The sequence below is a fragment of the Cupressus sempervirens genome, chromosome 3, assembly GCF_028749045.1.
Source record: "Cupressus sempervirens isolate cs-2001-9-10 chromosome 3, ASM2874904v1, whole genome shotgun sequence".
Taxonomy (NCBI): Eukaryota; Viridiplantae; Streptophyta; class Pinopsida; order Cupressales; family Cupressaceae; genus Cupressus; species Cupressus sempervirens.
The window spans coordinates 167,800,521-167,813,995 of NC_143120.1; the positions used below are offsets into that span (position 1 = coordinate 167,800,521).

Below are 13,475 nucleotides of genomic sequence, written 5' to 3' on the forward strand. Positions count from 1 at the left end.
AATTACTCTTTGTTCTCCAACGAGTGTTATCTTTCTCTGTTCAACAACATTTATAGTGTCCTTTTTTTTATAACACTTATTTTACATATATACATTAATATTCATTATCTACTCTCAATTGTTTGTTCGCGGGGGCACATTACTTCTTTCGTGATAGATTTTCAACTTTGACCCATTCACTGTGTCAGGTACTTCCTTCCCATCTAGCATCCATAACTTGATTGCCCCATTAGCGCCAACTTCCCATATCTTGTATGGTCGGACCCATTTAACTTTGAACTTTCCTTGCCTAATCTCATTCCACCTATTATACTTCAAAATTAACTAGCCTAGTTGAAACTTATTTAATTTTATATGCTTATCATGCCATGCTTTCCACCTATTTTGTGCAACTTATGTGGCTCATTGTGCCTACACTCGTTACTCATCTAGTTTATTAAGTTGTACAATCTCTCCCTTAGGCTTTCCATGTCGCCCAATTTGTTCTCGATTGCTATTCTCAAACTCGGCACCATGAATTCTATCGGTACCAGTGCCTCTTGTTCATACATCAGCTCAAACAGAGTGTGTCCGGCAGTTACTTTATATGCAATACAATACACCCATAATGCTGATGGTAGCTTTTCTTCCCAATCTTCTCCCTCAATTGCACAAGACTAATAAATCACTCTGACCAGGATTTTATTTGTGGCTTCGGCTTGTCCGTTAGCTCTCGGGTAGTACGGGCTCAATAGTAAATGATAAATTCAAAATTTGGTAGTGAGTAGTCAAATGACATGATTAACAAAGTGTCCTCCCCGATCACTTGTCAACTACAATGGAATCTCGTATCTGGTGATGATTTTCTCATAAATAAATCTCGTTGTGCTCACCATAGAGTTGTCCAGTAGTGTGTGTGCCTCCACCCACTTGGTCATGTACTCTGTCACCACCACAATGTATCTGCACCTTCTAGTTTTTCTTACCTTCAGGGGTCTAACAAAGTCCAATCCCCATCTTTCAAAAAGCTCCTGCACGTGCGAAGGATTCAAAGGCATGAAGTCTCTCTTCAATACTTTTCCAACTTGCTGACATGTGTGGCATGTAACAACCCACTCTTTGGTGTCATGTACGGTTGGCCACCATAACCCTACCAAAAGTATCTTCCGCGCAGTTGTGTCAAGCCCCATGTGTCCTCTTGTTGGTTCCTCATGCACTTCAATACCTTCAAAATTTCCTTCTCTAGGACGCACCGCCTTAGACTCTGATCGAGTCCCATTTTGTACAATAGCCCGTTGATCAACTAAAATGTTCAGCTCCTTAGCACCAATTTCATTCTCTCATTCGGCGACATCTCGCTAGGAAACTATCCAGTCAATAGATATTCCCCAATACGTGATACCAGGATGGTAGTACTGCAACTTGAAATAGCTACACGTCAAGACAATCATCATTGACCCTCTGGTGGCTCTCCAGATTTTATCCTTGACAAGTGGTCTGCACTTACATGACTTTTCCCTAGCTGCACCACAATCTTAAATGTGAACTACTACAATAATAATAGCCACCAACTTATTCTTCCCTAAACAATTAGCTAATTTACCAGATATATCAGTGCCTGATGATCTACATAGAATAAAAATGGTGTCACCAACAAATAATGTCTAAATTTTTGTACTGTGTACACCATCCCTAGTGCCTCTCACTGCGTCATACTGTAGTTTTTCTCCGCCTTAGATAATAATCTACTTGCAAAATACATTAGATGGTCCAATCTGTGGTCACCTGTCTATGCCAGTGTTGCTCCAATGGCATAATTCAATGCATCTACATGAACATGAAATTCCTAATCCCAATTCGGATAGGCTAGAATCAGTGTCGTGGCCAACCTCGTTTCTAATCCCTCAAAAGCTTCATTCTGTTTTGCTTCCCATTTGTAAGGTTCGCCCTTGTAGGTGAGTTTGTCCAACGGGTAAGAAATCTTCGAAAATTACTTAATAAATCTCCGGTAATATCCAATGTATCCGAGGAATGGCTTTACTTCAGATACATCCGTCAATGGTGGCATATCCAAAATTACGCAAACCTTGTCCGGATCCGTCTTTAGCCCTACGTTGCAGACTGTGTCCGAGCAGCTTCCCTTGTGGTACCATGAATCTGCACTTCTTCAAATCCAATGCCAATCTCGCCTGTCTACACCTCTCCATGCATTCTCGAAGCGTTGTTATGTGTTTATCCTCTGTGCTAAAAACTAACCAATCATCTAGAAATGCTTTAAAACTTCCAACAAACATTTTGTCAAATGTGTAGGATAATTCTCTAGAACATTGCCGAAGCATTGCACAGTCCGAACGGCATCCTGTTGTAGGTGTATACTCCATCTTCCACGATGAATGTTGTTTTTAATTTGTCTTCTTTGATGATGGATATCTAATTGTACCCCGAGAACCCATCCATGAATCAATAAATTTCATGCCCCGCAACTTCCTCCAAAATGCTATCCGTGAATGGCATCGGAAATGGATCTTTAATTGTTACCACATTTAGGCATCGGAAGTCTACGCATATTCTTATCTGAGTGGTGTCCTTTTTCAAAGATATCACAATTGGTGACACCCATTCACTCGTTTGTACTCCGAAAATAATTCTTGCTTCCAACATTGATTGATCTCCTCTGTGATTCGTGTGGCATAGTTTTTGTTCATTCAGTACAACTACTTTTGTACGGGTACTACATCTTTAATCAATGGTATCCAGTGGACACATAACTCTGGTCGCACTCCTTTTAAGTCTTTATACGTCCAAGCAAAGATGTCCTTGTACTCCATAAATATTTTGAACATTGTTGTCTTCAAAACTGGATTCCAATCATCTCCTACAAGAATATTTTTTGGATTAGCCTCATCTCTCAAGTTCATTGTTTTCACAATAGGCTCTTCATACTTTATAGGTTTGTCTTTGGTAAACATGTGGGCCAACGTCTCATCCACCTATGCTTCTCCCTCCTTTATTTTGCTATACTCCTTTGGAAACTTGTTCCCTTATTTTCCCTCCTCAACAGCCGACATGTTATAGCTCGAGAAGAGCTCGTAATCCTCCATCTACCAATGGAGTAGTTCGTTCACTGAGTCTAGGTCGTCATCATATGACCCTCCTAATCTCAATACTCCTTCTGGTTCCATTCCCTTCTTTCCTTCATCATCACTCTCGCCTCCACCTTCTGAGTCTGACAACGTTGTCTCCTCCCCTACCATTTATGTGGTAGGTCGATTATGAATCGTCTACCTCCACATTCCATGAATAGGGTATTTTATTTCCACTCATGTTTCACTTTTGCTTGTACCAACCAACCCTGTCCAAGGATAGCATCATATCCTCTTCTTTTCAGTAGAATGACCACAAAATCTAATTAAAATAGTTGCGTTCCAATAGTTACCGAAAATGCCATCAAGGTTCCCAACAATTTGATTCTGTGCTGATCCGTCATGATTAACTGGAATGTAGGTGGCCACAACGTAGGTTGTCCTAACTTTTTTCATATATCTTCTAGTAACACATTCACACCTGACCCTCCATCCACAATTGTGTCTATAAGTATAGTTCCCAAAATGCCCATCTCAACTACTATCGAATGCCTTCCTATTGTGAGTGCCAGTAGCATAGGGTCTGTTGTTGTTGTTCCATTACCGTCCTTTCCTGTTTCCTCTGTCGCTTTCGAAAGTGGTGTCATATTCAAAATGGTCGTCCATAACTGGGGCATTATAAGGTCTTTTAATTTTATAGGGACTTCTATTTGCATTACTTGCCTTATCATGTTTTGTTCAGCTAAGTTCCTCTTCGAGGTATATCGACAATGTCTTTTACTTGCAACTTCCCTGTTTTCATCTGTCTTTCCAACTTTGTTCGTGCTTACTGCAACCTCTCCTTTTCTTCCTCTGCATCAAGGTACTTTTCCTTCTTAGCTTGCTCACGTGTAATGACTAGTATTTTCTCATCACATGCTTCAATGCTTAACAAATTCACCCCTGCTTCGGGCATTTTGAATCTTCATGGTCTCCCGAACCACACCATCTGCATAATAGCTGTGACGTCTCCTTGGTACAATCTCTGGCTAAGTGCCCCCAAAGGTTGCACGCACAGCACTGTATCATTGGCCGTCCACTCGCATCGTATTGTATCTGACTCTGGACTCCATTGTTATTATTGTTATTATTGTTATTATTGTTATTATTATTGCTGCCCATTCCGCATCGATTATTGTTGCGATAACCCCCTAAGGTTGCATCATTGTCTATGTTTGTTTTGGCAAACACTTCCTGCACCAATAATACTTGTTGATGTCCTTTTGACTTCATATTAAACAAGCACTCCTTTATGGAATGTCTCACAACCTGGCAAATATCACAAAATTGTTTCTTCGGGCATGAGCCCTTTGTGTGGCCTTCCTCATTACATTTTGTACACCACAATTCCCCCTTCACCGAGTCAAGATTCTTTTTCAAATTTTTAAATTCTTTCATCGTCCATAGCATATCCTTCTATAATGCTCAAGCTTTCTTGCTTGATTCTTCATCATTGCTGCTATTTTCGAATGATGAATAGTCTAAATTCAAGGATTTGTGCTTCTTGCTTGTTTTCTATTTACTCTCCAAATCCATCCCCCAATTATATGCATTTGTGTACGATGCTAGAAGTACAATCTTCATTTTCTTCTTCAGAGCCAGTCGTAGCCCCTCAACAAATCATCATTTCTTCAATCCGTCGGCCGATTGACTCTCCATCTTCCCCACCAGCTCTTTCAACCGTCTTGCATAGGCATGGATCATTTCATTCTTTCCTCGCTTTGTGTTGTATATCTCTACTACAATTTCGTTATCGTCCCGTAGCAGTCAGAACTCTGCTATGAACTCTTTTCTAACATTTGCACATGTAGTCAATTTCTAAGAGTCGGCATCCGCGAACCAATCAATTGCCACACCCTGCAGGGTTGCTGGAAACTATTGAACCCAATCATCCTCATCTCTTACACCATTTGTTGTCCATATTGTTTCACACGTCTCGCAATGTCTAATCGGATCTGTTGTTCTATCACCATTAAACTTCAGCAATTTCTCCTCGGGTCCTACCATTGCTACTTTCTTTTGATTCTGTGGTACTTGTAAGCACCCACGCTGTTCTGAGCACTCACATTGTTCTGAGCACTCGCGTTTTTCTGCACAACTGCATTGCTTCCAACAACTACATTACCTAGTGAAAGAAGATCTTCCTCAAGCGAAGTTGTTCGATTCCCTGCCAATATCCATTCGTTGGGTCTATCGAGAACAAAGAGTTCACTCCACGCTCGTGCTCAGTTCAAGTCATGCGAGTTGCTTCCCTTCCGTTTCGATGAGCTACCCTCGGTGCATACAAGTTAAGGAACTCCTCCCTTATTTCTTCCACCAAATTCAATCGCTGTTGACTCTCTTCGAAGAATTCCTCATCACTCGTCGGTCTACTAGGTGAATGCACTCCCTCCATTTGTGCTCCACCCCCTCGGTGCCCGTTGGCAATTTGTTGAAGCTTCTGCCTGCATTTTTTCTGTTGTGCTAAAATTAAAACTTATCGCATGTGGTACAATAAGATATAACACAAAACAGATATTTTATTCATATACACAATATGCACATTACAATTATTTTGCTGCTTACAATTATGATTCAAAGTCCCTTCCGGACCGTGTACATATACTTTCCCGAAGGGGTGACTCAACCGTCACACATCCATTCAGATACAATTCTACCTGTCGGCTACAATATAGAATTTACCGACAACAATGATCTTAGGAAGGAACAACAAAATTATAGGTAGTCATAAGCTAATACATGAATTCTTTTATCAAGACAATCAAACAAATCTTGGGGACCCTAAGTTAAAGATGAATGCTTCATAACAATCGTCTAAACATGTAAACAAAGACTGATAGGTCCTCCAGAAAATTTTGGCCAGGAGGACCTTAACAAGTCATTGTAGTAAGCAATCTTAAGAAAAAACACCGAGGCAAATATATGCATTCTAAAATTTTGAAAAATAAATAAAGCGCTAACAGTTGTAGACTATCCCATCTCAACAAGAATCTATTTCATCATCTCTGAAACAGATTTATTTTAAACATCTTTCAGATTTTATGCAAATTCTTTGGGTACATACCCAGTTAAAGCACACATAGAAGACTATGTAGATGTGACCAGTGCTTTGAAACTCTTCTTATACCAGGGTATCAACTGCATATATTTGCAGTGTACCCTACATTTATAAACTAGTTAGTTAAATTAAAGAGCCTTGGCTTTCTTGAATTTGGATCAATCTCTACTCTCAGGCCCATTTCTTCAATTGCCAATGTATTTACAGAATTTTGCAGCTCCAGCTCTGCAACTTCTCGCTGGTTCTCTCTATTGTCTTCTAGTAAATTTCTTACAGCCCATAAACCCCATTCTCGTAAGAATGGATTTTTCTGATCAACTACACAATGTTGCAAAATAATAAATAAACCACCACATTCTCGAATCTGATCTTGGACATGCTTTCTCCGAAAGCTGGCATTAGCAAGGACCGATACTATGTCTCGCCGATAACCTTTATAAGGGCACAATTCCCCTGTTTGATGAGCATGAACTGCCCTCTCTTTGTCGCCTTCATGAAACAAACAAGATTCTTCACACATATCTGCTGAAGTGCTTGTCATGATTTTACTAGGAGTCTCGCATGTCATTTCTTTAAACTTTTTGGGAACTGTCAGGCAAGGATTTGAACTTCCTGTGTTTTCTTGCCTTGTGGCTTTCTTTACAGCCTCAGGAGGACCAAGCTCCTGAAGCATACCTATCATCAGTTGTATAAGATCAGATGAAACCAGAGAGTTTTCCAGATATGATTTTCCATTATTTTGATTTTGGTGTATGTCTGCACAGGAGGAAGGAGAATCCTCACATGCATAGATATCTTTGAGTATATTTAAAGAATAGCCCAAGACATCAATAGCAGGAGATCCAGTTGGAAGTGTTGGAGGATTCACAGATTTAAAATTGATGCTTCCCTTGGAATTCCGTGCAATACCCACAATAAATGTTACAAATTCCCTCACAACAGATTTGCATTCCTTTGAATTCACTAACAGTGAGAATTCTTCCATTTGGTGATTCACAAAATTGGCAATGATGTATAAGAGATATGCCTGTTCTGAACAAAAGATTTCACTTCCATCTCCAACCCTGGCTGAAGAAACTTCTGCTGAACTTAAACCAGTAAATAACTGTACAAAAACTGGTTCAACAAAGCATATCTTTGTAAGGAGGAGCTCCAGCCAATTGCCTTCGATCCCAACTGTATCCAAGGCACAACAAAAACATATTAAATCATATTTCAATTCTAACTGCTAAAAAAACTCTAATTAGAGAAGTTACTAAATCAAATCTGAATCATCATAAATTACTAATATATATATTTACACACTATTTAACACCCCATATTTCTAGAAAGCCTTGTTATCTGCCCCATAAGAAAACAAACCAAGAAAGATATCAAAAAAGAAAAGAAAAATAAAAATATAACCCATATTTTATTCATTGATACAAAATCATAATTTAAACAAGAATAACAAAAGCAAAGAAATAAAATTAAAACTGATATGATATGAAAAATAATCAGTAGAATCATTTTTGACAGACTTGCCAAAGGCCTCAAAAGCCCCAAACATCATCTCAAGGCATCAATATGACAAACCCAGAGACAATAAACCAAACAAACACACCGAATCCTGCAACATAATACACAACATCCAAAGTTAATGCATGAAGGGATATCCAGGGACACAATGGAATTGTGAAAGAATCAAAAGTTGTGCTCCGTGAAGATGCATCCCATATGCTGGCACCCCTATTCCTGAGGGATGGTACCAAGAAGCAAGGACGTTGTTCAGAAGTACCCTGCCCATCCCCAATCTTTCCAGAATTTCAGTAATTGTTCTGGCGCATAGGGGACAGAAAGGGTATGTCCGAGGAGTCCCCTCTGTCCTAGGGTTTACTCATAGTCCCCTATGCCCAGACTACTTTTGAACAGGCAGTTTGAAAAAACAACAAAATTATTTAATTTGAAAAAAAAGGCTGAGCAGGCCCACAAAGACACCAAAACCACATAAATGATACCAAAACCTAATCGAAGCATAAATTACCAAAAGAAGGAAAAGAATTTTGTTTTCACATTTGCAAAGGAGGAGGAGCAGGAAGAGAAGCAGAGATAGCCGGAGGAGAAGGTTGGGGTAATGTTACTCTGTTTTGCAAACATGGCCAAAAAATTTCAAATCAAGAATCATTGTCATTTATTATCCCGAATTCATCAATGAATGTACACTCTGACTTCATTGATGTCCTGACTTTGAAAATTTCACAAGTTTTGATCACCTAGTGATGAAAGAATTGTCATTAATGTCAAAGGAACTCATGAGAATGAACACATACAAGATGGACAAACTAAGTGTAAACACCATCAATGTTAAAGATCTAATGAAAGGAATGAAGTTTAATGCTGAAAGGTTTCAGACTGACAAAACTGAATGGAGAAGAGATGTATGAAGTAGTTACATAGAACTGTGCTGGCAGATTTGTGATCAACACCAAGTAATTACCCTAAAGAGATCTGTGTGATTTCACATATTATACTGCAGCAATGTCTCAAAATGAGATAAAGATCGAACGACAAACAATACTCGATGAATGTCCAAATATGAAGATTAAATGACCGAAACTAAAGACTAGTATAATGGAAGACATACATGAAAGAAAAACACTTAAATCAAGGTTCATATGAATAAAAATACATTAATTTTAATATATTAACAGTATAGACGAAGACCAAAAGAATCTAGCCAACAGCCTACGAAGTAAATGAAAATAAAAATAATAAATACATATTTATAGTCATACAAAGAGCAAGTTTGCAAAGTCAGACAATGGCGTCAAGACCAAGACTATAAGACAGTGGTCAGTTGTATTAAAATGTTTATAAACAATATATTTTCAGTGTTAAGGAAGTGACACACAGGACATAGGATCTGTTTAGATGACAGCGACAGATTAAAGATAGTTTCAGCATTCAAAACTCATATACAATCAAAGCCGTTGATGCTAAGTAAAGATAGTTTCAGCATTCAAAACTCATATACAATCAAAGCTGTTGATGCTAAGTTGCAATTATCATCACGTGAGCAGCAGGGATATCGATACCATCAAATGATGAACAGGAATTACAATATTGGTCGTAAATAATGAGAAAGAGTGACAGTAGTGACGGAAACAAGGATTTAAATGGACACAAACTTGTAGACAGGTCTGCAAGAAATCCCGATGGAGTTTATATCAACAGCAGCGATAAAGATTCAAAGACAAGTCATACTTATTGGTATTGATCAACGCATAGGAAATGCTCCAAGTCAAACTTATTGGTATTGATCGGCACATAGGAAATGCTCAAGGAACACATACAGAAAAGAAATTCCTGAACATGGTAGGTATGATACGAAGACAATGATATATGTTTGTAAACAGCAATATAGAGGAAGTCTGTAGAAGGCGGTGATAAGTCCAATGGATCAAGATGGGAAAATACAGAGGTGTCGTCGGTTCTAACAGTCCGCCTAAGATGCATAACATAATCAATCTTAAGGCAATTTTTTAATATGTTTGATGTGCTTAAAGGTGCATACATCAGAAGGATGGAAGAATTAATACAATGACAAATTAGGAACCGTAAAGAGAGGAGCCCAATAGAAGAAAGGATTAATTCATTTTGTGCCAACAGACTTAAAACTAATAAGTGTAAAAGAGTGCGATTAAGATATTGTAGCCAACAAATATTGTGTTAAAAATATCAAATACAAATTCCTAAAGAACGTGCCATTTAAGAATAAAGGGAAATGACTTTTCATTTTGAAAGTTCATTCTTTGATAAGTAAGATATAAATAAAGAATGAATTGCTTACAAAAGCAGTGGTAAAAAGTGATAAGGAAGAAAATTCAAAAAGTACGTGGAGAAAAGAACAGAGCAGTGTGTAAGGGTGTGAAAAAGAAATAAAAGATCATTGAAAAGATATACAGATATGTAATAAATAAAAGCACAACAATAAATGTGAGAAAGAGTAAGAGATGAATAAGAAGAGCAGTACAGGAAAATGTGTATAAACTATAATCAGATTTTTAATCTGCTAAATATAGATATATATATACAGAAGTATTGAAGAGTGAAAAGAGTGTAATGCAGATCATAGAGTAGAGGAGAGAATGAGAATAAAAAGGAGAGAATAAAGGAGATTAAAGAAGTGTGTTATATATTATGGAGATTTAAGGCAAACATAAAAGATAAATAAATGCAGAAATAAGTATCAAATTAAAGAAGAATTCATAAAATATAATTGTCCATCATCAGTTGAGCAAGCAACATCAGCAAGGTGGAAGAACAGTTATTTGTGCAATTGGTTGGTGCTCATGAAGACAGCAGCGGGGTTGGTGATTCCAGTAGGCCGGTACCTATGAAGTGTTGGAGTTAGAGCTCCTAGTGAGTTGGTGCTCATAAACATAGGGGTTGGAGCCTCTAGTAGGCCAGAGCCTACAAATCTTTGTAAAAGAACAAGTTTATATAAAAGCAACTATTTTTCCGCAGTTTTGTCCCACTTTGGGTTCCCACGTATATCATTGTGTCACTTTGTGCATGTGCATAATTGTTTATTTCAATATTTGAAGTTATTGTGTGGATAAAAGTTTTAAAGTGCAAAAGTAGTTATCAAACTGATTTAACACTCCCCCCCACCCCAATATAATTGTGTGCTCTTCTCCTAGTGCAATGCATGCATGAAATTCTCCAGTGTCCACCTTGTATACCAAGGATGTGAAAAGTATGGTTGAACAATTGCCTCATAAACATTCATGGTCAACTATGTCCCCAAAAGGCATTGAATGTCACAAGCAAATGTGCTAAGAACATGGAATCTTATAGAATTTAAAATACCATCATGGCCACCTTGTGATTATGAGTTCATGATTCAAAAGAGGGAAAATGTTTGTTTTCCCCTCCCATGATTGGTGATTTTATTCAAAATATATATTTTAAAGGTGAAAGAAGGGGAAATCAATCAGTATTTTAATAAAGTTCTAAAATCCCTCTCAAGTGTCGATCAAATGTGATGAAGCGCCTAGGTGTTCCCCAAGCATGGGAAGATGATCAAAATAAATGTATCATCGGCTTGTTCCAAAACTTGCAAAAGTTGTTGAAAGGTTCGATTCAAACTCAATGATGCAATTAAAGTCACCAATTGTAAAGGTTGTTATAATTGCTAAAAAGCCTGATGACCTGAAATATGATAACAAAAGTGAAAGGGACAAAATCATCATATGAATAAGGGGTTTCCATCAGCATGTTTAGTTCAATGAAAAATTCAAAGGTGCCTTAATTGCCGATAATTGTAAAGGGGGCGACACATGTACGAGAGGTGGCAGCTCAAAAAGGTCATTTGACTTTCATTAAGCAATTTAAAGACTTGCATGACTTTTTCAAAAAGCCAATCACCAATCCTATGGGCACTATTGACAATTTGCAAAACTGATTAAAATCCCCTATGAGAAGCATTTGAAAAGATGGTGACGTGCATTGCAAAGTTGGCGACAACATTGGCAGCATGTTCAAGATATTCATGACATGTGGAGAGAATGTTATTGGAAACTTTCAGACTTCAAAAGTTGTTAAAGGATCCGAAAAGGTGGCAGCACTTTATGGGAAACTTTCAAAAGTTCAAAAGAAATTGAAATCTCTGATAAATGCATAGTGATGTGTTCAAAAACAGATATCATAACCGTTTTCTCCACTCTCTTTATCTTTATTACCTGATCGGCTATCATTCTTGGGAGTAAACTGCAAGTTTGAAATGCTCAATATCGTCTCCTTCAATGTGAAAGCCACTTCTTCTGCTATAGGGTTTGGCTAGACATCATAGCTGAAATTGCTTTGTTGAGCTTATGAGAGTGGGAGGAAAATGCCATGCATGCAGCTTTTTGAAGGCTCACTAAAGCGCACGGCTTGGTATAGAAAGCCGCCTCCTCCATTCATAGGGTGACGTACAATGTTGGTTGGGTGATACACAGAAAATTTGTCCAAATGATTCCTCCTCTATTATGGGTTCTCATATGTGAGTTTTGGGAAAGTGACAGAAAGCGGGTTGAATAAAGCTCATAGCCTGTTATGGCCAGCATCCCTTGTATCCACATCTGGACTCAATTAAAACTCGTTTAGACACTCCTCAAAGCAAAGACAAAGCTAGCATCAAACTGTAGCAGCAAGTGTAGACTCGAAAGCTCTTGGGTAAAAATGCATGTGATATGTGGAATAAAAGACTGTCACACTTTGTTATAAACAGCCGCCTCTCTGCCTGAGTTATCATTCTTGGCATTCCTCAAAGCATTTAAAGCAGATAAATCCTTATTTGGAAATGCACATTTTGGAGGAAAACGAGATTTGCAACAAAATGGTTGGATGAGAAAGATTTGGGAATGATATAGAAAATAATTATGAGTTTGGAAATTTCTCCAATGGGCATGTCTGAAGCTGTGGACGAAGCTCGCAAACTATCACAGTCAGTCACCTCCCTGTCATAACTTCTTGACATGCCACCATGATCCATCCTTATCAGTTTCCATGAAATTCAAATCAACATGCATGCAATATATCTTGTGAGATCATAACAATGCACGCTTTTTAAAAGGTTTTCTATTCAGAATACTCTCAAATATTCAAGCGGATGTGAGGCACATTTCAAATTTTCACCAACTCCTCCCTACATGTGCTACAAAGAGAGACTTGAACAAATAGTCAAAATAGTGACATAGTCGTCAGCTATTGAAATTACAGATCGAATGATGTTATTTTGAGGGAGAAGGTGGACATAAAGTAAATTGGATAAATCATGGATCTTTATTTCAAAATTGCAAGTTTTTCTTTCCATATCTCTGATGAGTGAAGATGTTGTGGCGATTGACTGCTCAGCTGAGGGACTTAGTCCAATGCTTGAGGAATACATGTGACATATCTGTTTAAGATCTCTGCAAACTTGTATACATATAAAGTGGACACAAGGAAACCTAAAATAATTGCTTTGCCCATAACGGGACTAGAAATAAGTTGCATGAGCCTTGACGAGAATCAGAAGGCACTTTCAAAAGTGGATCCTGCAGTAATTTTCAGCACCGATCATTAACTCCATAACAATCACCTGCCTGTCATAACTGAAATAAATTGCATGAGCCTTGACAAGAACCAAAACCCAGTTTGAAAAATGGATCCGACAGTAATTTTCAGCATTGATCATTAACACCATAACAGCTTATGATATCAAAGAATCTTCATCACAAACTACAACTACCTGGGATATGATTATGCCCCAATGATACAATCCTCTCAACCAGAAATTTGTCATACAAAGC

At 38.0% G+C, this 13,475-nt stretch overlaps 1 protein-coding gene across 1 annotated transcript in view; it reads right to left on the bottom strand.

Annotated features, from left to right (window-relative positions):
- Window positions 1–5,997: 5,997 nt before the first annotated feature.
- LOC149565297 (uncharacterized) overlaps window positions 5,998–13,475 on the bottom strand; it is a 28,771-nt gene continuing 21,293 nt past the window's right edge. The window contains exon 2 of the mRNA XM_089818830.1: window positions 5,998–7,335. Within this exon, the coding sequence (XP_089674956.1) occupies window positions 6,275–7,335 (1,061 nt within the window). The 3' untranslated portion in view covers window positions 5,998–6,274. The remainder of the gene's footprint in view (window positions 7,336–13,475) is intronic.